The sequence below is a fragment of the Acaromyces ingoldii genome (genome assembly GCF_003144295.1).
Source record: "Acaromyces ingoldii strain MCA 4198 unplaced genomic scaffold FA10scaffold_5, whole genome shotgun sequence".
In the NCBI taxonomy this organism is placed as follows: Eukaryota; Fungi; Basidiomycota; class Exobasidiomycetes; order Exobasidiales; family Cryptobasidiaceae; genus Acaromyces; species Acaromyces ingoldii.
In genome coordinates, this window is record NW_020290251.1 from 611,413 (window position 1) to 634,890 (window position 23,478).

General features: G+C 59.2%; 9 protein-coding genes across 9 annotated transcripts; 2 read left to right on the plus strand and 7 right to left on the minus strand.

Annotated features, from left to right (window-relative positions):
* Positions 1 to 33: 33 nt before the first annotated feature.
* Positions 34 to 625, minus strand: FA10DRAFT_268474 (hypothetical protein). Its single transcript, XM_025522348.1, has 2 exons — positions 437 to 625; positions 34 to 344 (listed from the first exon to the last, which is right to left on the minus strand). The coding sequence occupies exons 1-2, from the start codon at positions 508 to 510 to the stop codon at positions 86 to 88; spliced, it is 333 nt and encodes a 110-aa protein (XP_025375471.1). The 5' UTR covers positions 511 to 625; the 3' UTR covers positions 34 to 85.
* Positions 626 to 845: 220 nt separating this feature from the next.
* On the minus strand, positions 846 to 3,872 carry FA10DRAFT_303255 (WD40 repeat-like protein). Its single transcript, XM_025525218.1, has 3 exons — positions 3,040 to 3,872; positions 1,102 to 2,951; positions 846 to 1,042 (listed from the first exon to the last, which is right to left on the minus strand). Exons 1-3 carry the CDS (start codon positions 3,790 to 3,792, stop codon positions 907 to 909), a joined length of 2,739 nt encoding a protein of 912 aa, XP_025375472.1. The 5' UTR covers positions 3,793 to 3,872; the 3' UTR covers positions 846 to 906.
* Positions 3,873 to 4,864: 992 nt separating this feature from the next.
* Positions 4,865 to 6,571, minus strand: FA10DRAFT_233368 (hypothetical protein; the record flags this gene model as incomplete). The annotated part of the gene is made up of 1 exon (XM_025518946.1): positions 4,865 to 6,571. A coding segment is annotated over one exon (1,707 nt), but the record flags the coding sequence as incomplete, so codon positions are not given.
* Positions 6,572 to 8,044: 1,473 nt separating this feature from the next.
* FA10DRAFT_158857 (putative NADH dehydrogenase 49K chain) lies at positions 8,045 to 9,641 on the minus strand. The gene is made up of 2 exons (XM_025518143.1): positions 8,354 to 9,641; positions 8,045 to 8,298 (listed from the first exon to the last, which is right to left on the minus strand). Exons 1-2 carry the CDS (start codon positions 9,571 to 9,573, stop codon positions 8,103 to 8,105), a joined length of 1,416 nt encoding a protein of 471 aa, XP_025375474.1. The 5' UTR covers positions 9,574 to 9,641; the 3' UTR covers positions 8,045 to 8,102.
* Positions 9,642 to 9,753: 112 nt separating this feature from the next.
* Positions 9,754 to 12,408, minus strand: FA10DRAFT_303258 (hypothetical protein). The gene is made up of 7 exons (XM_025525219.1): positions 12,022 to 12,408; positions 11,852 to 11,962; positions 11,727 to 11,790; positions 11,513 to 11,650; positions 11,146 to 11,455; positions 10,690 to 11,069; positions 9,754 to 10,619 (listed from the first exon to the last, which is right to left on the minus strand). The coding sequence occupies exons 1-7, from the start codon at positions 12,327 to 12,329 to the stop codon at positions 9,873 to 9,875; spliced, it is 2,058 nt and encodes a 685-aa protein (XP_025375475.1). The 5' UTR covers positions 12,330 to 12,408; the 3' UTR covers positions 9,754 to 9,872.
* Positions 12,409 to 12,593: 185 nt separating this feature from the next.
* Positions 12,594 to 13,408, minus strand: FA10DRAFT_268479 (hypothetical protein; the record flags this gene model as incomplete). The annotated part of the gene is made up of 3 exons (XM_025522349.1): positions 12,594 to 13,190; positions 13,255 to 13,332; positions 13,399 to 13,408. 3 exons carry the CDS (start codon positions 13,406 to 13,408, stop codon positions 12,985 to 12,987), a joined length of 294 nt encoding a protein of 97 aa, XP_025375476.1. The 3' UTR covers positions 12,594 to 12,984.
* Positions 13,409 to 13,601: 193 nt separating this feature from the next.
* Positions 13,602 to 15,771, plus strand: FA10DRAFT_268481 (FAD-binding domain-containing protein). The gene has a single exon (XM_025522350.1). The coding sequence runs from the start codon at positions 13,821 to 13,823 to the stop codon at positions 15,642 to 15,644; it is 1,824 nt and encodes a 607-aa protein (XP_025375477.1). The 5' UTR covers positions 13,602 to 13,820; the 3' UTR covers positions 15,645 to 15,771.
* FA10DRAFT_268483 (DUF1692-domain-containing protein) lies at positions 15,700 to 17,486 on the minus strand. The gene is made up of 6 exons (XM_025522351.1): positions 17,368 to 17,486; positions 17,089 to 17,290; positions 16,912 to 17,025; positions 16,468 to 16,826; positions 16,248 to 16,406; positions 15,700 to 16,176 (listed from the first exon to the last, which is right to left on the minus strand). Exons 1-6 carry the CDS (start codon positions 17,419 to 17,421, stop codon positions 15,766 to 15,768), a joined length of 1,299 nt encoding a protein of 432 aa, XP_025375478.1. The 5' UTR covers positions 17,422 to 17,486; the 3' UTR covers positions 15,700 to 15,765.
* A 174-nt stretch (positions 17,487 to 17,660) lies between these two features.
* FA10DRAFT_280846 (hypothetical protein) lies at positions 17,661 to 23,473 on the plus strand. Its single transcript, XM_025523647.1, has 2 exons — positions 17,661 to 21,491; positions 21,555 to 23,473. The coding sequence occupies exons 1-2, from the start codon at positions 18,012 to 18,014 to the stop codon at positions 23,364 to 23,366; spliced, it is 5,292 nt and encodes a 1,763-aa protein (XP_025375479.1). The 5' UTR covers positions 17,661 to 18,011; the 3' UTR covers positions 23,367 to 23,473.
* Positions 23,474 to 23,478: the final 5 nt, after the last annotated feature.

A 23,478-nucleotide genomic window follows, 5' to 3' on the forward strand; every position in this document is an offset into this window, starting at 1 on the left:
GTTGGGTGGTTGGTGGTGGTCAGCGATCTGTTCTGCCTTCCCCTTCACACCGCGCCTCTTGCGGGTCGGTCTGCATAGACAAGACTCACTTCTCGGCATGCTCCTTCTTCCTGAGCTCCTTTCGCACGGCGCGATCCCTCCGTCCCTGCTTGGTGAAGCCGCCGAGGAGGACCTGGGTGGGGCCGACGTTGGACCGGTGGAGGGAGCTGTAGGTATACGTGCCTCGGTCGGGACGCTCCGAGAAGGGAACCTGGCAGCAGCACATGCAGGCGGCCAGGACGTCGCAGAGACCAACGATGAGGCCAAAGATGCCGCGGATCAGAATGGCACCGACCTCGCCGACGCTGCAGGCATTGACCGTTTCGTGAGCTCAGACCGCCGCGAAGGGGACCCAGAGAGAGGACAGTGGGTAAGGGGTGCGTGCGATGCTACTAACGCGAGGAAAAGCGTCTCAAAGACTTCGCCGAGGACCATAAAGGTCGAAGCAAGGCAGGAGCACACGCAGCCCATCTTGGAATGTCTTTGAGGTTGGTTTGAGGGTGTGGTATAAAGGTCGTCAAAGTCGTTAAGAGGAAAGAGGTCTCGTCGTCAGGTCGTTACAGAAGAGCAAGATGGTGTGTGTTCGTAAGGCTGAGAGGGGGGGGAGAAGCGGTCAAGTCAAATAGGATCTACAAATAGACTAGGGAACGCGAATGGCGCGTTCCTCGGTGCCAGGCCTGCGTGCCGAGAATAGGGGCTGCAGCTTGGAGCTAATAGGCTCCACTGGGTATGGGGTACGGCGACTTTTGAACATCCGATTTCGTTTCCTCTCCTTTCAAGGGGCAGCCCGCGGCGACCTTCCTCATCCCTTGGTAATGGCAAATGACTGAACGGATAACACGACCAATTAAGATGACTAAAGATATGCTACATGACCACACACTCTTCCTCTTCGCCGTCGGCGTTGACGACTCTTGTTGCTCCTCCTTCCCCTCCCTGCTCTCTCATGATGTGCGACGCAAACAGCTGCATGATGGCCCTCGAACTGATGCCTGCCCCTCCCCTGTCGTCAGGACCTTTGTCAGCTTTCTATCTATATCAGCTGAGAACAATGGAACGCACCTCCTTTGCTTGCGATTCTTGCGGATGATGTCCTCCCGGTCTTTGAGACGGTCGGCTAGCTTGCGACTGCCGGGTCCAACGGGACCAAAGAGCTTGACTGTGTCGTCGATTCCACTCGCTGCAAGCACAGGCAGCAACGGGTGGGGCTGAACGACATTGGTGACACAGTCATCGCCTTTGAAGAGGGCTTTGAGCCTCTCGTCAATGTTGTCCCACACGAAGAAATGGCCAGAGTCCGAGCCGGACCAGACGTGCTCGTCGTTGGGGCCTAGGAAGCCACAGTCCTTGACTGTCTCGTTGTTGGCGTGGCCGGCATAGCGAGCCACGGGATAGACGATGGGCGACTTGCCGCCGACGGATTCATCGAGGTCACCAGCGTCGTCGTCGTCGTCGCTCGCTCTCTCGATGCTGATGTCGTAGGCTTCCGAATCCAGCTCAGAGTCCTCGTCCTCCTGAATGCTCATCTCTTCTCCTTCTCCTCCATCTTCCTCATCCTCGTCCATCGCGTGCGCCCCTTGCAGGACGTCGTCTCGCAAGAAGCGTGCCATTGGCATGTCGATTTGGCCCCTCTCATCTGCCTCTTCCTCATGGGTGTCTTCCTCCAGGGTGTCTTCCTCCAGGACCTCTTCCTCTCCACTGACTGACGCTTCGCTCTCCTCGGCTGCGAGCTTTTCCAAATGGCTCCTCTCTTCGTCCACCACCTGGATCCTTTCGGGGCCCGTGAAGCTGTCCTCTCCCCAGGCCCTCTTGACGATCTCCTGCGCCGTATCCCAGAGCGTCGCTTCGAGCTTCTCGATCTGACCCGTCGCATTCCAGTTGACAGCTTCCTCGAGCTCGTCGAGCAGAGGTACAAATTCGTCGCGGAGAAGAACGTGCTCGCGCGCCTGGCCGAGGACGAGCTTGGCGTGCTCTACGTCGACAACATCTCCTTGCACTTGCCCTGGCCCTGGCCCCTGCTCGTCGTCGTCCTCTTGCGAGCGTCGAGAGCTGTGCAAGACCAATAGGGTTCTGCACAGCCGGGCCACGGCCCCGTCGGCGACACCGCCTCCGCCATTCTCCAGGCTCTGCTCGGTGGCCTTTTCGAGCTCGTCCAACTCCAGGAGCGCCGCGTCGAAGCGCGCTGAGCTGAGCTGAGCTGGCCGTGGGAAGAGAATGGCGGTCGTTCGCCTCTGCAACCGCTTGACATCGACGCCGCGACTCAGTTTCCGCTTGGCCAAGCTTGCAAACTCCCATCCGTCGCTTCTTCGCGGGGGTGAGTGCGATGCCTTTTTCCGCTTGCTGCTCCGCATCGTGCCCTTGCCCTTGCCATCGATGCTGGCGTCTGCGTCTGAGTTTCGGCCATGGATCACATTCGGCTCGCCCTTGAGGTCGAACTTGTACACGGCATCGCCGCTATACGAAGCGAGGAGGTCACGGCCATTGCTTTCGCTGATTTTGACTGCAGTGATGTGCGCCCGCTCCCACTTCCTCTGCCTCCTCCTCCTCGCCTCCACCCTTGCTTCACCGTCCGCTCCCTCGCGATGAAGCGTGGGTCCTCCCTCCCCCTCCTCGTCTTCTTCCTCTTCCTCTGCCTCCTCTTTGGCTGCGGAATACTCGTAGGGCGGCCTGGCAAATCGACGAACGCACTGCGTCCTCGCAACACTCTCTGAATCGACTGTCGCGCCCCACTCTGCCGACAGGAGCCGCGGGATCATGCGGCGGTCGTGCAGGTAGGCTTGGGCTGATGTGCCCGCTACGCAGAACAACCAGGGCTCCATCTTGGACACGGAGAGCGAGTAGAGCTCCATATTGTGCGCAACGAGTGGTCGAGGGCAGCCGTGCCCATACCCTTGCGAGGGGCCGCAGGTGTGCTGCACAGCGCCGTTGAATCTCATCATTGTCAGCACGCCATTTTCTTCCTCAGAGGACTTTACTAGTAGCCTGATACAAAAAACTCACCGGCAGGCGCAGATCCATCTGCCGCACCTCGCCATCCTCTGCGCACGTCAGGAACACATCGGGGCTGTTCTCGGTGCTGATGCGCTTCGCCCGTGACTTGTGGCACCGAAGCACGCGCGTGCACACGCCATTGTCCCGCGGCCACTGCCGGTACTCTCTGCCGGCGTTTGTGTGCTCGTCGCGAAAGGACGTCGACGAGGCCCTGTTGAGGTCAAAGACGCGCACGGTGGAGTCGCCTGCGCAGGAGAAGAGGCGGCTGTCCGACGAGTTGGGCGCCCACTTGACGGAAAAGATGTTGCCGCGATGGCCCGTCTGAATGACATCGCTCATGGCCATGTCCAGCTCGGGGAAATGCCGGTCCTCGCCCCGGTCCTCACGACTGGTCCGCGTGGCGCTCGGATGGAGGTGGCGGGTGCCAAAGCGCCAGAGGATGATGTTCTGGTCGTCGCTGCCCGTCGCCAGCTTGTCGCCCGAGGGAGACCAGGCGAGCGCATTGACGCAGCCGCTGTGCCCGACGTGGTCTCCCTCGGCATCGAGCCCGCCGAGCGTATCGATGCGGTCGAGCCGAGCAAGGAAGTCGTCGGTGAACTGGCTACGCTTGCGGAATGTGGTGGAAGCCGTGACGCTTCGCGCTCCTCCAATGATGCTACTGCTTCCGACGCCGAAGCGGCCGAAGCCGCCACCACCAGTTCGGAGGTTGTGCAGCCGGGCAGCCAGCGTGGAGCCATCGTCAAAGGAGCGCCAAGCCGGCATCTTTGAACAACGGCGCCCTTCCTTGCCCTGAAATGGAGTGCACAGAGATCCTGCGGAAGCCTTACGTATACGAAGAGGAGGAGGAAAAGTAGTCTGCCCGAGAGCTCCCTAGTCGATTTTTCTCGCTCGCGATCCATTATGATTGCGTATGCGGGGCCCGTGCGCGAGCATCGAGGAGCAGCAAAGAAACGCTAGGATCGAGGACATGACATTAACTTTGATTTGATAGGGAGGGTTGTTTCAACAGGGTGAAAGAACAAGAGTGGGAGGACAAAGAGATACGGAGGGAATAGGAGGACAGAGAGGAGTCAAGAGTAGATAGTAGGAACGAGGAAGATCCGTGAAGAGTTCGTCGCGCTTGTCCATGTCTTTAGGCAGACATCGGTGTCTGCTCGGCAGCAGCAGGGGCGGCCATGATTGATTCAGTGCCAACGTTGGACTTTGCCAGTGGCGAGAGCGGCTCCTCGTCCATTTGTAGTGCAGCATGCGGCTGTCTTTGCGAAGCTTGCATCGAGGAAAAGACGGGCGCCTGCGTCGCTAGCGGGCTAGAGACATGAGGTTCGTTCGCCAGCAGTTGCGACTGGAAGGAAGACGCCGACTTTGGTTGTGGAGATCCGGGCAGTGAGCCGGGCGCGTCGATGAGATTGGGCACTTCGCCATTGGCAGAGTACAGCGTCCGACCATTGACGCCAGATCGTGTCGACTGCGAGCTCATCGACCCGCGGGGGCTGACCGTAGAGGCGTTGATCAGATTGACGGACTCGCGACCGCCGGGGACCCCACCATCAATGACGACATCAGAGAGTGTCGAAGAAGACCGGGTGGAAAAGCCACTGCCATTGTTAAGGGCGCCCGTACGTGAGTAGAGGTTGTCGGTGCTCGACCGGTTCTCGAGCTCGAGCGCATCGTCGTCGGCATGCGTCGTCGAAGCACTGCGGCTGATCACTGTCGGATCGCGGTACCTCGATGTTGATCTCATGCCCATACCCATGCCCATCCCTCCCATGCCGGCGGGCACCTTGCTGCCGCCCCTGTCCATGTCGAAGTGAAAGTTGCCTCCTCGCTGCTGTGAAGCCATGGCAGCGGCGTGAGCCGCCCGTACATCGTCGATCGTCGGAAGGTCGAGGGGAGCGGCCGGCGCCGGCACCGGCTTCCTGGGTCGTTGCTGCTGAATTTGCTGCTGCAGTGAAGAGTCGGAGCCCTCGCGTTGCTTTTGCCGGCTCCTCGATGCCTTGGTCGAGGGAGGTGGAGGAGAGAGAGTGTCTGTGATTCGACGGCCATTGGGCGTGCCAGGCTGTGAGACGTCTTCAGAGGGGCCCTCTAGCGGGTGCGCGCGCGGCGTACCATCATCCTGTGCACCTCCATCGCTGTGCTGCGACGACGAGTCCCTGCGCACGGATGCTCCTGAAGAAGACGCAGACGGGTCATGAGGACCCTGTCCGCGGCTCCCACTCCCTTCGGCATCGATGGCCTCTCCGTCTTCGTTGACCGGCCGTGACCCAGTCACCTCTTCGAGAATCACGCTCGGCGGCTCGGGGTGCCATGGCGGTTGGCCGATTGGCATACCCATTTCCTCCCAGCATCGCATCGAGCGGTCTGCCCAGGCCTCCAGCACCGGCCAGCCCTTGTATTCGCCCGTCAGCTTGAAACCAGCGATGCCCTCGCCTCCGCGGTCGCCACCGCCCTTTCCTGCACCCGAGCCTCCTCCTGAAAAGTAGCTCTCGTAGCCCACGGCGTCTTCCTCGTCTTCGCTGCCGGTGCTCAGGTCGTCCAGCGTCCACATCTCGCCCGACTCGAGCTCCTCGGCAAAGTACTGCAGGAATCGGCCCCAGCCACCCTCGCCTTCGCCGCGCCAAAGGACAATCTTTGTGTCAAAGTCTCGCCCAAAGAGTATGACCTGGCCAGGAGCGCCGCCACCGCTGGGGTCAGGCGTCAGGTCGACACCAATGTAATTACCGACGTGGTCGGTCATGAGAGGGATCCAGCCCCGACACGAGTACTCCTGGCGTACCCAACCGGCGGGGCAGGAGCTCATCCATCCCTTGACCTCGGCATTGGCCCCCGAGGTGGGGTCCTCATCGACGTTTCTCCAGAAGCGCCACTCTTCGGCAATCTGCTCGAGACTCAAGAGAGGGAGGCCAAAGAAGAGACCATCGTTGCAGCTGTTGTTTGATTCGAGCTCCTGCCCGTCGTAGCATAGATAGCTGTCGCGGACGGCCGGGGGCAGGGTGAAGCCAATTGTCAGCTCCAAGTCGTCGATGGCCGCCTCGGTAGCTGGCCAGTTGAGTGTGTCGCCAAGCTCAGAGTAGTGATTCTCGCACCAGGCCCGGATGCGTTTCCACGTATGGCGCAGGGGCGGGTAGGCCGTCGATGGAATCGAGACGTTGGAGGAAAGCGTCATTGACGGGCGTCCTTGTGCTGGGACCAGCGTCGAAGTGGACTGGGTCGGCGTCATGTTCGACAGGTTTGTCTGGCTAGCCGAATCGAATCTGCCAAAGCCCGCTCCGCCACTGACGCCTGGCGATCGACTAGGGTACTGGCCATGGGCTGACCCTCCTCCATTGGGTGTCGCTGGATACTGGCTGTATGGTAGTGACCAGGCGCCTCCGTCTTCGTCAAGGCGACCAGGAGGTCCTCTTCTCGCCGAGGAAGGTAGGCCGCTCCCGAATGCAGACTTTTTCCGCTCGCCAAAGCCGCTGGATCCCGAACTGGTCGAACCACTACCGCCAAAGAGGGAGGACAGAGAGGAGAAGAAACCGCTCGCGTTGGTACTTGCCATGTTGCAGAACCTCGACTGCACGCCTTGGTCGACTTTCTTGAATGTCTGTTGCCAATTGATGTGCCTGTTGCGGGCGAGCCACGCAGGGAGCTGACTTGGTTCGCTGGGGAGAAGAAGAGGAGAGGACAATGGACCGGCGCGCTCACGAAACGTGCTGTCGCTCTGAGCTAACGCTGGACACCTCGACTGAGACGCGCGCGCGCACTTCTGAGCTCACGAGAGCCACCGAGAAGGGAAGAGCACCAGTCGCCGTTATCGAATGCGTACGTGATGGTGTATGTGTGGCCCCTCTCGCTTTTCTGTCTCCCCTTCGTTGTGTCTCGCACTCGCTCCAATCGCGATGGACTGACTTAGTCGATGGTGTCTAAACGATAAAGCGGCTCACGCGCGGGCCCTCTCTCTCTCGCCTCGCTGCTCCTGTGTCTTACAGCTTTTGCTTTTTTGCCCTTTCCCTCCCCCTTCTTTTTCACTTTTCTTGTTCTTTTTATTTTGCTTTTCTTTGGCGCGCCAATTTTTTTGGTTTTTGGTTTTTGATTTTTCGGAAACGTATTCTTTCCGTTGGCAGCTCAATCGACCCAGGAAGAGAGAGCGGCTTGTTGATTGTCAGGTGCAGGTCGTGTTCTGCTGAGCATGGCTGATAACCAGGCTGCGCGCCGTGGTGATGCAACAGGCACTATGAAGATCAGCGTGGTGCTGTCAAAGACCAGATCGGTCACTTGTCTTCGTGCGTGCTTGACAAAAGAGACAAAAGACCCTTGAAGAGGAAAAGGAGACTTGCCGCACACCGTTGTCGCGCGCCGGCAGTGGTGAAAGTCACCGCTCCCTCCTCGATCTCACTGCTTCTCTTCTCATCTTTCTTCCCCTATTGCGTTCCATCTCCTCGAAGTGCCCCTCGGAGTGTTTGCTCGACTCTTTCTCGGCTGCGGCAGCGCACCGGATCGCCCAACCACAGCTGTACTCATTGGTACGGCACATTTGTTACTATTTTGGGCAGCGCTTGCCTTTGGTGGGAATGTAGGGCTAGATGCGGCACGGCAGTCATTGACTCAGCTGGATCTACACACGGTGATGCCCGCCGATGACGATGGCCGTGACGCACATCAGCTCCCAGGGGTGCAGCCCATGATGGGCTCGCAACACGCCGAGCCAAAGCATACTGCAGTGCCAAGCATGGCCTAAAGACGCAGTCCTTCCGAGGCAAAATGAAGGGGAGGAAATACACGCGCACAGAGGGACGCGCACAGAGGCGTTCGTGGGCTGGTTGCCGCTCTCCACTTGGCCCGGAAGACGCCTTCGAATCGACGTCGTACTACGACATTACTACTACTGTCGCGCCAAGCATTCAGGGCTGGGCGGGAATCCACTCTGCCTTGGCACTCCGTCAGAAAAGCTTGGAACGACGATGTAGGCTTTAACAAGAGGAGGTGTGTATATACAAAATTATCTGTCGACCTCCCCAAACACGAGGTCCATGGCTGTGGGGAGAGAGCGAACGGTTGAGCAAAGAGCATCGTTCAAGAGCGGCCAAGTCCTACTCACTTCCAATGATGGCCACCATGTCTGGCAGGTAGTGGTGTCGGGCCAGAGTGTCGGCCTGGGCAAGGTGGGCAAAGCCAGGAGCGCGAATCTTGCATCGGTAAGGCCTGTTGGATCCGTCACTGACGAGGTAGACGCCCATCTCTCCTTTGGGAGCCTCGATGGCGCTGTAAGTTTCTCCCGGCGGGACGCTAAAAGACGGAGATCAGTGTCTAGATCTAAAATGTACAACGGCGAAAGACACACCTGTATCCCTCCGAGAAGAGCTTGAAGTGGTGAATAAGCGACTCCATCGACTCTTTCATGCTAGCTCGTGGTGGCGGCGTGAGCTTGTGGTCGTCAACCTTGTACTGGCCAGCAGGCATCTTGTTGAGGCACTGCTCGATGATCCTCAGGCTCTGCCTGAACTCTTCGATTCGGCACAGGTATCGGTCGTAGCAGTCGCCGTTCTTGCCCACGGGGACGTCGAAGTCGACCTGGTCGTAGGCGTCGTAAGGCGCAACCTTGCGAATGTCCCATGGGATACCACTACCTCGGAGCATGACGCCAGAGAAGCCAAAGTCGAGGGCCTGCTGCGCCGTCACTGTCCCGATGCCAATGGTACGTCCCTTCCAGATACGGTTCCCGGTAACGACTTCTTCGATTTCGTCGACGCGCGAAGAGAATTGGGTGGCCCACTTGTGAATGTCGTCCAAGAGTCCGTGAGGGAGGTCAAAGGCCACACCACCGGGTCGCACGTAGGCAGCGTGAAGACGAGCGCCCGAGACACGCTCGTAGAACTCCATGAGCTTCTCGCGCTCCTCGAATGCCCACAAGAACGGCGTGAGACCTCCAACGTCCATGACGTGCGAAAGCACGGCCATGCAGTGGTTGAGGATACGAGTAATCTCGCCAAACAGCGTCCTGATCCACTTTGCGCGCTCGGGCACCTCAATGTTGAGGAGCTTCTCGACGGCGCGCGCATAGCAGAGCTCGTTTGTCATCATGGAAACGTAGTCAAGGCGGTCAAAGTAGGGCAGGGCCTGGGTGTAGGTCTTGTACTCGATGAGCTTCTCTGTTCCTCGGTGTAGCAGACCAACATGCGGGTCGGTTCGCAGGATTTCCTCTCCGTTGAGTTCGAGGATAAGTCGGAGCACGCCATGCGCGGCTGGGTGCTGAGGACCAAAGTTGACTGTGAAGTGGCGCATACTTGCCTCCTTCCTCGTGCCTCCCTCACGCAGGATCTCTTCTGCCGTACGGCCGTGAAGCTCCTCGACGGTGTGGGCCGTCGTGGCGGGCGTGATTGTCGCCGCCTTTGCCTGGGGACGATTGTCCTGCGCCGATGGGCCTGCTTCGGTAGCCAGGGTCCGGCGCGCGGCAGCGACAGAGGCAGCCGTGGGGCTGGTGAAGCGACAAGAGGCGCCATGCAGACGACGCACAGCAGCGCCGCCGCCTTGGCGCAGGAGCGAAGCTGCGATCGGTGCCATCGTCGTCGTTGGGTGGTAGCCTTCTGCTGTAAGCTCGCGATGATCTCAGCCTCAGACCAATGAGGCGAACGCTTCTTGTCAGCCATCACGTGTTAAATAATCACGTGACTGAATATCGCAAGACCTTCATGGTGACGACGTCGACGACGATAACGGCCGTGAGATGCACCACAAATGGTGGTAAATGATAATGATGTCAAGGCATCATGAGATCGTGTGTGGTACAGAGGTAGTTGTTTTGCTAGAATACAATGATATGACAGACAATGAGACACCGCAACGAAGAGCAGGGCTCCCGACTAAGACGAATGCGAGGAGGGCGGTCGGATCCACGCAGGAATCGGAACGTGAACGTTGAAGCCTGTCCGCTGCCGCACGACCATGCTGAAAGCGAGCGCAAAGGAAGTCTGGCTGAGGACCTCTTCGTACGCTTTCAGCGATGCTTGCAAGTTGCTCTCCACCAAGCCGCCCTCTCTATCTGCTTTCGCAGAGGAAAACGAAGAGGAGCTCCCGTTGGAATTTGTGCTGATTTGCGAGTCGGATCGCATCATTCTCGTCTCTGTTGTTGCCGACGTCTGGCTCTCAGTCACTGCCATGTCTTCGTCGTTGACAATCTCCTTTGCTTTGCCCGCCATCTCTTCTCTCGTCGGCAGCTCCTTGAATTTGACTTTGCCCTTGGCAGGAGAGTCTTTCGCAGTCTTCCGATGCGCCTCCTCCAAGAATTGCATGCTAAGGCCCCTAAGCTCATCGAAAGCCCCCGCATCGTTCCTCTGCATCCTCAGCACCTCTTCAAAGTCCTTTCTGGCCATACCGACCTTGCCCTGGCCAGCACGACTGACCCCTCGCCGGAACCAGGCCTTGTGATTCGTCTTGTCGAGTTCGATGGCCATGCTGCAGTCCTTCTCCGCCTCTTGAAAGCGTGCCAGCTTGACCAAACATGCTGCTCGATTGAGCGGAAACACCGGCTCCTCGGAATCGTAGCCCATTGCACGCGTGTAGTGCTCGGCAGCCTCCTGAAATTCGTGTCGAGCAAAAGCTGAGTTGCCCTTTGTGGTAGTAAGAAACGGCACAGTCAGCAGAGGTCGACAGGCAAAAGGAAGTTGACACCGATCTCACCTGCTCTCGTATCGCTCTGGCCAGAGATTTGCGATAGAAAATTCCCACCTCATCGACTTCGTCCACTGACAGTCCTCGTTCGGCCCTGAGCTTCATATTCTCCTTTTTCATCCGGTCGTATTGTGTACTCAGCGCCAGGATCCCTCCTCGCCCTGACGCCAACGAAGCCAGCTTCCCAGTCTTTTCCGGCCGCAGAATCCGGGTCTTGTCGAGAGAATGAGCGTCCGTCGATAGATCACCGCCGTGAAGGTGGCAGGTTGCCTCGAGTTCCCTTGTCACAATCGTATACCACAGATCCAAGCCATCAAGCTTTGTGAGAGCTTCGTAGGCATCCTTGACCTTTGGTATGCTGAGAGGATCGATCTGGTCTGCTGTTTTCCCTGTGCAGATGGAATCGGGTCGGGGTTCAGCTTCGAAATCAGCACGAGACGAAGAAGAAGCGCATTGTGCACCCACATAGAATCTGGGCCATCGACGTCCACGCTTCTTCCATGACTTTCACCCAGGGCATCGTGGCCACATCGGATCCCTTGGTGACAAGACTCCTGATCGGCCCGGCCTCGGAGTCTGAAGCATCCTCGCTATTCAACGTTTCCTCGATGGCGAGAACAAGCTGTTGCCCGTCGATTGGCCGTACCGCGGCGGGTGGCACGGGCGGAGTGTTTCGGACGGAAACGACGAGCTTTTCGAGGCAAGAGAGGCAAGAGGAGAAGGAGCATGCGCAGGGTGGGCCCCACGTCTGCAAGTCTCGACCGTGTCGCACCGCCTGTTTCAGGTAGAATAGTCAGGCCCATCGCCAATTGCAAGCCCACAAGCTACTCACCAAGTCACAAGCGAGGTCGAAGCAATCCTCTGTCGACAGCTTCAAGACGACATCTGGCAGCTCGTCATCGCATGCTAGCTTAATCTGCATCTTGATGCCTTCACGGGTGCTGTCGTCCAAGGCCATGTTGCGGATGAGCTGGATGTATAAAGCCCCTGTTAGCCAAATGTTCCCCACAGGGGCATGAAGCTGGCTGAGCCTGCTAGTGACCCACCGTAGGCTCGAATCCATCGTCAAGAAAGCCCATCAGCTTGTCCAAGAGCACCTGATCCTGCAAGCTGTATCCAATGTGTCAGAAGTGGCTTCCGAGTCTTTCAGCAACCCAATTCGACCACCCACTTTTGGATCATGCCTCGGAAAAGCGAAGGTACTGCCAAGCGAAATGACGAGGTGAAGAGGTCCGACAAGAGACCAGCCACCTTCTTCATTTTCTCTGCATCGAGGTCGCGACTTTGATACTGGTCAGCAACAGGCGCAGCAATCGCAAGGCCAGAGGTGCAGGTGCTCACTGATCGCAATTCTCGCTGAATCCATCGCCCTCGTGTGACCCGTACCCAGAGTCATACGCATTTGAGAACACGTCGCTGATCTCTCCCAATCCCCTGTGATAGTTTCTCGGCGAGGCCGAGGCATCGCTGAGCGAATCTGCACGCGTTGGATGTGTGGCATGGTGAGCAGTTCCCTTTGTTGTCGACGTGAGATCCACCGTCGCGGCCGCTGCCGACGCCGCCGCCGCCTTGGCGCTCTTCAGCGGCTGAGTGGTCGCCTTGGACGACGCCCGCTGTCCCTTTTTCAGCTTGGCCTTGCCTCGCGCCATCTCCCTTCCTGCTGTCGCGGTCGCTGTCACACACGAACACACTCTCTCGTCTGCGCCAGCGGCCTGGGGTTGTTGCAGAGGGTGGTCAGAATTAGACACCGCCGCGACCACACCCACTCCTTCCAAAAATCAAAATGACAGTCACGTGATCGAGATCACCGTGGGGAGCGCAGAAGTCGACGGAGCTTGCTTGTAGCTGGCCCCGTGGGCTGATGTGCACGCAAGACAGGTCCCCATGGAGAGCTTAGTAAGGAGAGGAAAGCATTCGGCATCTAAATAGTGATTTGCTTGCATGTCCGAGACAAAGAAAGTCGAAGCTGCGTTTCCATTTCGCTCGCGGTACAACAAGCCATTGAATCGTGGGTCCGTGTAACGTTCTAAAGGGAAAAGCGTTCCTACAGAGCCACGGCGCCCATGCCGGCCACGCCCGCCAAGACGAGCGCAATAAGACCCATCGACTGACCGCTTCCAAAGGGCATCAGCGCGACGGCACCGTCGGTCCTCACGGCGCTCGTGATTGTCGTCGCAGCACCGCCGGCTCCACTCGTGACGACCGTTGCGACACTGGCGGCACCACTTGTGGCCGTGCTGAACGCGCCCTCTGCACCACTGGTCACGGTTCCAAAGTAGCGCGATCCGCCCGAAGTCACCGTCTCTATGGAAATTTCACAGGAGCAGATGGAAATTTCACAGGAGCAGATTGAGCATTCTTTGAATGGCAAGACGGGCGATTCGCAGAGTGGAAGATTGGCTCACCAAAGGCTCCAGCGGCACCCGACGTGACGGTGGTGACAATCTGGCGTCCCTCGCTCGTGACGTAGCTGTAGCCAAGCACTGCGCCGCTCGTGACCGTGCTCGCAACTTTAGACACCGTATGGGTTAGTTGCAGCATCGATTTGAGGAAAGGCAGAAAGGCGCGACTCACCACCACCTGCAAATGACGTGATGTCTCCACCGACGCTGGTGATGTCACTAATGACCGAGTTGATTCCACTGCCAATGTCTGAGAGGCGCAGCTCGCATGTCAGGGAGATGCGGAAGCGAGGAGGGAGTAAGACGTTTCACTCACTCTGGGCCATGGAGAGCGACAGCAGCGTCATGCTGACGACAACGAGGAAGATTGTAGAGGGCCTCATGTTTTTTTTCCAAGCGTAACGGTGGTGCTAGTGAGAGAGTGGAAACTGAGATTGAGGGGTGGGTTGAGAAGGCCTTGCCCAGTCCTATATAACAGGCTGCTTCCGGAAGCGTAGCAAGGAAGAAAGAAGGCGGTGATGATGCATTATTTCGAACGAGTGGAGGCGATGCGCGAGATTCAATCTTCGGAACCAATTTCCGATCGGAATCCCGCGTATGACAATAATGAAGCGATGTACGGTGACGAAGCCCGAGCCCGGAGAAGGTAGGTAGGTACAGTACGTACCGAATAGCAAGCCACAGCTAGACCCCGCAAAAAATACCGACGAGAAGAAGAAAAGCGACGAGCCCAACATCATGGCGTCTTCGTTGGCGCGGACGGGTAGGGCGCTGGCTCGTCGACCGGGCTGTATCGCTCGGCCCTCGCCAACGAGGCTGGTCGTCGCACCGGGTCGCGCGCGACAGGCGAGCAGTCGGGCTCTTCCTTCGCAGCAGAGCGTCAGTTGGCAGACCTTGATCACTTCTGTGCTGGTTGCAGCGGCAGCAGCAGGAGGGCTCAGTGCATATCTACTGCGACAGCCCCAAAGTGCTTCTGCGACACCCAAAAAGGAGCGCGATCTGGAGGGCTATCTGGCCGAGCTGGCTCAGGAGCATGGCTTTGGCGAGTCGCAGATCGTCACTGATGCCTCGGACCTCGACACGCACGGCAAGTCGCCCTGGTCCTACCACCCGGCCCACAATCCCTCCGCAGTCGTATACCCGGAGCGCATCGAGCAGGTCCAGGCGCTGGTCAGGCTCGCGCACCGGTATGGCATCACACTCGTTCCCTTTGCTGGTGGTACGTCGCTCGAGGCGCACTGGGCCACACCCGAACATGGGCGGGATGGTAAACGCAAGAGGACAGTCGTCAGCGTCGACTTCGCCCTCATGGACCGCATCGGCGATGTCAACGTTGACGATGGCGATGTCGAAGTAGAAGCTGGAGTCAAATACGAGGACCTCAATGACCACCTCAAGTCGCTGGGGATCCCGCTCTTCTTTCCCGTTGACCCGGGTCCAGGCGCGGCTATCGGCGGCATGATGGCGACGGGCGGCAGCGGGACGGGCGCGGTACGCTACGGCACCATGAAGGGCGACTACGTGCTCAACGCCACCGTGGTACTACCCAACGGCGAAGTCATCAAGACGAGATCGCGCGCGCGAAAGTCATCGGCAGGCCCGGACCTCACCAAGCTCTTTCTCGGCTCCGAGGGCTGTCTGGGCTTCATTGTCAAAGCCACTTTGCGCTTGGCTCCGTTGCTTCCCACAAGCATCGCCGTCGTGCCATTTCCCAGCGTGAGGGACGCATGCTCGGCCGCGCAGAACATCCTCGCCCAGGGCGTCGGCGTCCAGTGCATCGAGCTGCTCGACGACACGATGCTCCAGGTCATCAACCGTGCCACTGCTGCAAACGACGGCCCGAGCACCAGCACCAGCACCACCAGCAGCAGCAGCAGCAGCAGCAGCAGCAAAGGCGAGATCCGGCACCTGGAGAAGCCGTCGCTGTTCATCAAGCTGCAGGGCAACGACGTGCACCGGCGCGAAGACGAGCGGCGGGTGCGGGCGATTGCTGCCAAGTGGGGCTGCCGCGACCGGGACATCAAAGTGACGCACGACGAAGCGAGCAACGAGGCGCTGTGGCGCGCCCGCAAGATCGCCCTCTGGAGCGCAATCGAGGGTGCGCCCGGTGGGGGGCAGGGGAAAAAGTGCTGGACGACGGATGTATGCGTGCCGATTTCAAAGATGGCCGACCTGTTTGAGTGGGTACGCCAGGAGACGACAAAGAACAACCTCTTTGGACCCCTCGTGGGCCACGTCGGCGACGGCAATGCACACTCGCTCATCGTCTTTCAAGACGGCGACGAGGCAGAGTTCAAGCGTGTACAGGCATTTGTCCATCGCATGGTTGACTCGGCACACGAGCTCGAGGGCACCTGCACGGGAGAGCACGGCATCGGACGGGGCAAGCGCATGTACCTCAAGCGCGAGCTGGGCGAGGGCTCACTGCAATTGCTGCACTCGCTCAAGGACATCATCGACCCGAGCGGCATCATGAACCCCGGTGCGCTGCTGTACGAGGACGCAGCAGAGGAAGAAGCCGAGAAAGAGGAGGTCGACTCCATCCATGCAGAGCAACATTGACACCCTTCCCACCCAAGCCATGACGAACAGTGATGATACTTCTCAATGCAACAATGGCAATTGCTGCAATTTCTTGATTTTGTAACTGAGAAAGTTGAGATGATGGTACAAATCACAAGCACTACACCAGCTTGCCGCCCATGCGGGGGCCCGCTCCCCATCCACCGGCGTCGCCGTTGTTGGCAGCCAGGCGGATCCTGCCTTCGTGCACGGCAGCATCGACGATACCCGCGACGGTGAGTATCCCACCCACAATGGCGCACGTCGACGTGAGAAAGTGTGAGAAGCTGGTACGCGTCTGCTTGTTGATGGCCTTGAGGGCCGAGATGTCGTAGTTCAAGAAGAAGCCGGGCATGCCCCCGAAGCCGTGCTGCACCGAGTGCATCGGCCCCCCGCCCTGGGTAGCCTGGTTGGCTGCATTGGGCGCATTGGGAGACAGGTCGCGTTCATACGACGTGACGCTGTATTCATGTGACTTGAACGAGTGCCCATTGAGCAGGTGCAGCTCCGTCGGCACCACCTTCACAAAGTACTGCACGCCGAGACTTTCTCGTCAGCGGCGATTCTCAAAGCCACCCCGAGACCAGAATGCACCGAACATACCTGGAACATGTACTGGCTCTTGTCCGTGTGGGCCACGTAGCCGTGGAGAGGGTCAATGATGCCCATGATCGTCTTGACAGCCTGGCCGTAGTGCCTGCCCGTCACCTCGTACTCGTCCGACGATCCAAAGGAGAGCTCGTGAATGACGTGGCCAAAGTGCTGCCATCGCAGCAGATGTCAGCAAATGCAGCTTTACACAATTCTCGATGAAGATCCTCACGTGGTGTTCTGCGCCCTCGCCAGCGAGGTAGGGAACGAGATCGTGGACGTGAATGCTATTTCGCTGGAATGCGCGGCCTGGCGAGATGTGGAAGTTGCCAATGACCTTGTTGACGTGGACCTTGCCCGCGACATTGCAGCCCTCGGTATTCTGCTCCTTGATCTTCTGCGACCAGCCCTCGGAGACACACTGATCGATGTGGTCTGGGTCGGAGAAGCTCCAGCCTCGGCGGACGTAGGCTTCGCGAACCTCGTCGCAGGTGTTGCAGCACCCGCTCTCTGGCGGCTCACCGCCGTAGCACGAGCCGCAGTAGTCTTTGCCGTGCGTGTTGGCCAGTCGGTTGGCCTCTCCCCTTAGGCCTGTCGCAAGCAAATAGAAGAGTGTTCGATGTGTGTGTGTGACTTTCTAAGCCCACTGCCCTGCAGCACACAAGCCATGACTCACTCTTGCTGCCCACATCGATGGGCCTTCCCTTCTGATCGATACGGGTGCGCTCGACTTCGTGGCGTATGTCGGTCTGGTGATCTCCAGAGATGTCCATGATATCGACCGAGATGACTGGCCAGAGACTTGTGTCAGCCTCGAAAAAGAGAGGGAGGGAGTCATACGCGACAGATTCACGATAGCAGGGCACGCGGGGGAACGTCATGTTGAGGCTGATAGTCAGCTGCTCACCCCGGGACTTGTCCACGACGAGGGTGGACTCGGTGTGGATCTTGCGGTACTGAACGAACTCGCCCAGCGTCAGGATGGCAATGAGGCTGAAGGAGATGAGCGTGATGATGGCGCCCACGTTGGTCCTGATTCGGACGTCGTCCATCGTCTGATGTAGTGACCAAGGGGGGTGAGCTCTCTTTCCGTGTCTAGGAGCGAGACGAGACTGCCTTGCAACTGCCTCACCTTGCCAAAGGCATCGATGCCGCTGAGCTGACCAAAGACCCCATTTCGCCCCATCTTGACTCGATGCTTCGGTGTCGCGAGAGAGTCTTAATCTACAACAGCCACTGCGTGTGCCGACGCCAGCAAAAGAGGCCTCCAACCCTTCTCCGCGCGCGCAAAGGCAGAAATGCGAAAGGCAGGCCACGCGAAGAAAGAAAAAAATAAAAAAGGAGATTAAACCTTAGTAGGGAAAGGGCGCTAAACCGGTTGCAAGAAGGGGGTGCGTGAGAGAGTGCGAGCGAGCGAGAGTGAGCCAGGTCGTCCGCTTGGCGACACGCATTTCTCTTGATATCATCGACTTGTCGAAGCAACAGGGACCGATCTGGTAGCCAGATCGCGTTAATAACCGGCGCATACACTCGCTCTGTCAGCATTACTCTCGATCGAAGGCGCACAAGTCAACGCGGTCCACGAACCTTTAGTCCGAGGAGACGGAGTCGGCACCACACAGAGCTCCTATGCGGGCGGATTGAAGCAGGCACGCGGGCAGAGAAGAGGGAAGAGAGAAGAAGAAACAGAGAAAAAGTAGTGTGTGTATGTAAGGAGGGTCAAGGAACGACAAAAGGAGCAAAAAGCAAGGAAGAACGGAGGAGTAAGAAGGGCACATGCTTCCCATACAACGAAAAAGGCCGACAGAGGGGCGCAAAAACGCCCTCGAGGGAGCGACTACCTCCTTTGCCTCGTCGTCGCGCTCAAGAAAGAGGCCCGACACGGCCAGCACCGTCAACTCCTTTGCCTCGGCGCGAGGCTTTTCCTCCGACGATGCCTACTCGCCGCCAAACATGACGACCAGCCTGCCCAGGGCCTCTATTGGAGGGAACAGCATTGATTCGAGCAGGAGCAGTAACCACTACGCAAGCACGGCGAGGCGGCCTTCGACGAGCAGCAACAAGAACAGCTTCGACGACATGCTTCGAAGCGGCAACACGTGGGTCATGTCGCAGACGGCCGATATTGCAAAGGATGAGGCCGCCCGACGGAGGCTCGTGGCTTCATCGCCCGACCCTGCTCGCTCCTCGTCTTCGTCCTCGTCCTCGTCGAGGGGCGACGGTGGAAGGCGGCTCATCGTCAGGAGAGCCTCGGAGCTCATCGACTCCGAGGATGACGATACGGCAGAGGGCCACGATGCCATGATTGACAAGGCTGCTGGTGGTGGTGGTGGAGGGCCCGGCGGCCAGAGGCGTCGAGTGACCAATCCGGTTGGGGCAGGCCCAGCGCAGGAGACGATCAACGAGGACGTGAGTGCCGAAGCTACGCCCCGCTTGACCTCTCCCTCGTCTCCGCTCCATGCGCAGGGGAAGACGTCGCCATACGGCGCAGCCCCGCCGCCGTCTTCCATCCCCGTCGAGAGGAGCCCGTCGACGTCGACGCGCGGCTCCTCCCTGGCACGGTACGCAACGCCGCCCAGCGGAGGGGCTAGCCCGGTGCTCGCACCAGCGACGGCTCTACCTGTTCACCCTCATCATCGCGACAGGGGCCAAGATATGCCCACGTCCCCGTCAACTCCCGAGCGTCGGCGGGCCAATGGACAGGGCAGCGCGCAGCAGCAGTCCTCGAGCCCAGACGCGCCCAGCAACGCCGCCGCCGCCGCCGCCGCCGCCGTCGCCGTCTCCGCTGACGCGAGAGAACAAAGGCAGGGGCTGGGCCTGGGTGTCGGACCCAGTCAGACTCTTGCTCTGCCCGCTGATCAGCAAAACTCAACACCGCGCGCAAGGAGTAAGACGGACGCCAGCAATGCAAGCAACGCGACATACATGCCGTTCCCCACCGACAGCAAGCGCCCACTCGAAAGTATCTCCTTGGCGGCCGAGCAGCAGCAGCTGGCCGACATGGATAAGTCGGGGACGACATTCTTCAAGGAGAGGATGAAGAAAACCAGTGGCTTCCTTCGGCGCCTTCGTGGCGGTGGAGGCGGCGGTGGCATACAGACGGCCGCTGATGGAACGACTTCAACGCCTAAGCTGGGTGATGTCGGTCGTTCTCAGACAGCCAAGGCAACAATGAGCGCAGCCAAGCTCGTGCCACCCTCGACACCGAAGCTCAACAGAAAGGCGAGCCAGAATAGCGTGGCGAGCGAAGGCGGCGCCAGCGTCAGGAGCGCACCGGGCGGCTCGTCCAGGGCTACAGACTATGCAGATGAGGTGCCTGTGCCCGTGCCAAGCATTCCTAGCAAGTTCAAGGATCAGGTCCCAACACCGCCGTTGCGCACCGACTCCAACCCCAAGAAGGAGACCAAGGATACTGGTAGCCTGACGAGCAGAAGGGTGAAGAGCAAGCAACGGGAAGCCGATGGCCAGCGCGCCAAGCAATCTGACGCGTCCAGGTCGGTCTCGGCGCCACAAGGTGGTGGTGGCAGCAATAACGAACCTGGCCTGCCTCCATTGCCATCTAAAGAGAGCATGAGCAGCAGCAGCAGCAACGGGAGCAGTAGTGCGACTGCGGCTCGGCCTGTCGCCCCGGAGCACCATAGGCACGTTCGAAAGGCTTCCTCAGCTCATGGTGGCTCGGCAGGATCTGGATCGACGGAGATGCGGCATGCGCTCAGCGCCTGGGCTTCCGAGATGGACCAGACGCTCAGCACGGCAGCGCAAGACCTCGACGTCAAGACAAAGATGCAAAAGCCGGGACTCTGGGGCCCGACGCCCCAGTTGCCCGACTTTGGCCACCGGAACAGATCAGGAAGTTTCATGGAAGAAGACGAGGAGGCAAACACGGACCAACGGACGGCTCATTCGGCTCCCAACACTCCCTTGGATCTCACGCCGAACAACTCGGCCTTTGTCACTCCGCAGGGAACACTCAGAGCCAACAGCAACTTCCTTCAGAGGGCAAATGAACTCGGACTTGCGCCGCCCGTGCCTGGCGGTAAGGTGAGCAGCAAGTCAAGACCCTCTATCATCCAATCCGATCCTGCTCGGTCCGCCTCCTCCCTCTTCCTCCGGGACGCAAAGCCGGACAGCCTCGAGCACAATGCCGAGCGACCCAGTCGCTACGATCGATCGGGTGCTCGATCGGAAAATGCCTCCAACATGACCTCGGTCAGCTACGAGACGGCCATCGACCGGCAGTCTGCGTTCTTGATACATGCAAACAGACGCGAGGCTGCACCCGATGCAAACGACCTCGACGTGTCGTCGTCGTCAAGCGAAGGCATCGATCCAGAGACGTCCATCAGGCTGATTACGCCCGCGAGCACCGCTGATGGTGACCCCTCTGTGACTCTTCCGCCTTCCACGGGAGAATTGAAGGCCACCTCAGACACCGCCGACCAGAGCAAGTCAGACTACAACTCGTCAGACGTAGCCAGCGCCGGCGCCGGCACCGACTTGGCAGGCCGGGCAAAGGAGGCGGCCAGCCAATGCTGGAACGAAGACGAGAGTTTCAAGAAGCGGGAAAAGATTGCCGAATGGCTTGGTGGCGTCGGCACCCTTAACCACCTGGCTCGCCAATTTTACTTTCAGAACTTTGATTTCTCTGGCCTCAGGCTCGACACGGCTTTTCGACGGCTCTGCGACAAGCTCTTCTTGCGTGCAGAGACACAGCAGGTGGACCGGATCCTGTCGACGTTTAGTGCTCGCTACGTTGAGTGCAACCCGACCAGCCTCTTTGGCAGCGCAGATGTCGTCCATTCTGTCGTCTTTTCTCTCCTGCTTCTCAACACCGATCTCCACGTCGCCGACATCAATGACCGCATGACGAGGACCCAATTCGTTCGCAATACTCTCTCTGCCCTCGGCGAGAGCGGCTACCTGCCTTCATCTCGGTCCGGCGGCACGCATGATGACTCGCAGAGCTCCATCAATGTCAACATGGAGCCGTCGTCGGCCACTCAGCCGTTGGCGGTGTCGTCTGAAGCCTCGAGTGCGGCCGCAAAGAGCGGAGCGACAAGCCCTCAGGACGTCAACAATAAGCTGCAGGTCGGCAATGTCGTCAACCAGCCAAGGGAGAAGGCCAGGAGCGTAGCAGGCAGCGTCGGAAGCGCACCGGGTCTCACGCGCTCTCCTTCCATGAACAGCAGTGTGAGCCGTAACCCGCCCTCGTCCTACTCCAAGAGCTTCGAGGTCGAGCTGGAGAATGTCCTCAAGGTGAGTTTCGTTTTAATAGTCGCGGTTGGGAGTCGCATGCAGGCTCACGCACTGTCTTCCTAGGACATCTACGCAGCCGTCAAGGCCGATCGAATCCGTTTGCCTCTAGACGACAGTCTCGACTTGGCGCCGATGCAGAACCAACGAAGACCGGCAAAGCCATCTGCGCCAGGGTCAGAGCGCTACAGTGCGCTCAAGAGGGGTAGTATCCGAGGCATCCAGGGATTGCTCGGAAATAGCACTGCGGCACTTCGTTCCGACGAGAGCCTCTCGCCCTCGTCGTTTGGCGGAAGGTCCCTTGGTGATAGCTGGCTTTTTGCCCCCTCGACTTCCACGGCCACCAGCTCCGGAGCTTCGACCTCGCACCTCACGATGCCCACACTGGGTTTTGCCAATACGCTTAGTCAGAGCATCATCCGTGAAGCTAATGATGAGGACGGCACTCGAAGCTTGGCGTCCGGTGGCGACGACATCACCGACGAAGAGCTCGCTCTCATCGGCCCGCCCTGGGCCAAGGAAGGCACGCTGACGCGCAAGCATTACTGGGAGGCGCCTCAGAAACGCGCAAAGGACAAGAATTGGGTCGAAGTCTTTGTCGTTGCGCAAAAGGGCACTCTGTCTGTGTTCCGCTTCGGCGACTCGGCATCGTCCACTTCCTCGAGTCAGCAGGCCAGGGGAGGCGGACCAGGCCGGGGAACTGGTGCTGGCGCGGGCGGTGGTGGGATTGGGTCCGGTGGTGGAATGGGAGGGGGTAATTGGCTCTCCAATGCCGTGCCTCTGGGCCATATTCCGCTTGCTCACACCCTTGCGAACTCGCTGCCGCCGCCCGGCTACAGTCGGGCGCGACCACACGTCTTTGCCCTCACCCTACCCGGCGGCGACGTCTACTTCTTCCAGACGGGCCACGAGGAGCTCGTCCAAGAGTGGGTCTCAACGTGCAATTACTGGGCTGCAAGGCAGAGCAGAGAGCCATTCGCGGGCGGCGTCTCCAACATGGAGTACGGCTGGAATCGTGTCTTGCCGCAGGAAGATGACGATGGCGACCTCGACGAGGCTGACGAGGTTCTGGCCAATGTGAGCGAAGAGGCTGCCTCGCCATCGCCGCAGCCCGACGGAGGATTGTATTCGGCGTCGACTATCGGCGTGTCCAGTGCCAATGCCAAAGGCTCTGATTCGAGGAGTGTTCGCAGCGGCAGATCGGGTAGATCGCTCCGATCGAGAGCAGGAAGTGCCCTGTTTCAGAATTGGACCGATGCGTCGAGCATTGCGCTTCGCGAGCGATCTGGGAGCTCAAGCATCTTCGAGGGTCAGGGGGGCTCGGGCACGGGCGCAATTACCAATGGAGGTGCTGGTCGCACCGGCAGTGCAGGCGCCCTCAAGCGAGTGCTTAGCCACACAACGACGTCATCTGCGCAAGGCTCGGCACCTGGCTCGCCCTACCGAGGCGCTGCCAGCAACGTATTCGCCGACAATCGCCCAATCTATGTCAACGAGTGGCGTCCGCCCGCAGCGCCGATGCAGCCGTCCACGCTGTCTGAAGAGGACCAGCTCGAGGCGTGCCTGCGCCACACAAGCCGCATGGAGACGGAACTGACGCAGCACAACTCGTTGCGCGAGCCGATGCTCGCGCTCAAACCACCGCCCAAGGCTCTGGTCAACTGGGAGCGCAAGAGCGCATACCTCCTCGGCGAGCTGACCAAGTTCCAAGTCTATGTCGACTCGCTCCAGGCCGCCGCGCACTTGCGGGCCGAAATGAGGGGAAAACGAGAGGTGGAAAAGATGATCAGGGATGCCGATGATGAACTTGCAAAAGTCAACGAGGCAGAAGAAGGGCCGCCAGTGAGAACGGTGGAAACAGCTGCTCCGTCTCACTAAGTTTTACTACGAGAGGTTGGGAGACTCCCCGGTGTACGATAGACGCTCTTCAATTTTGTCTTCAACTCAAGTCCTGCTGGATGGGGTTTTCTTGAATGCGATTACGCTGCAA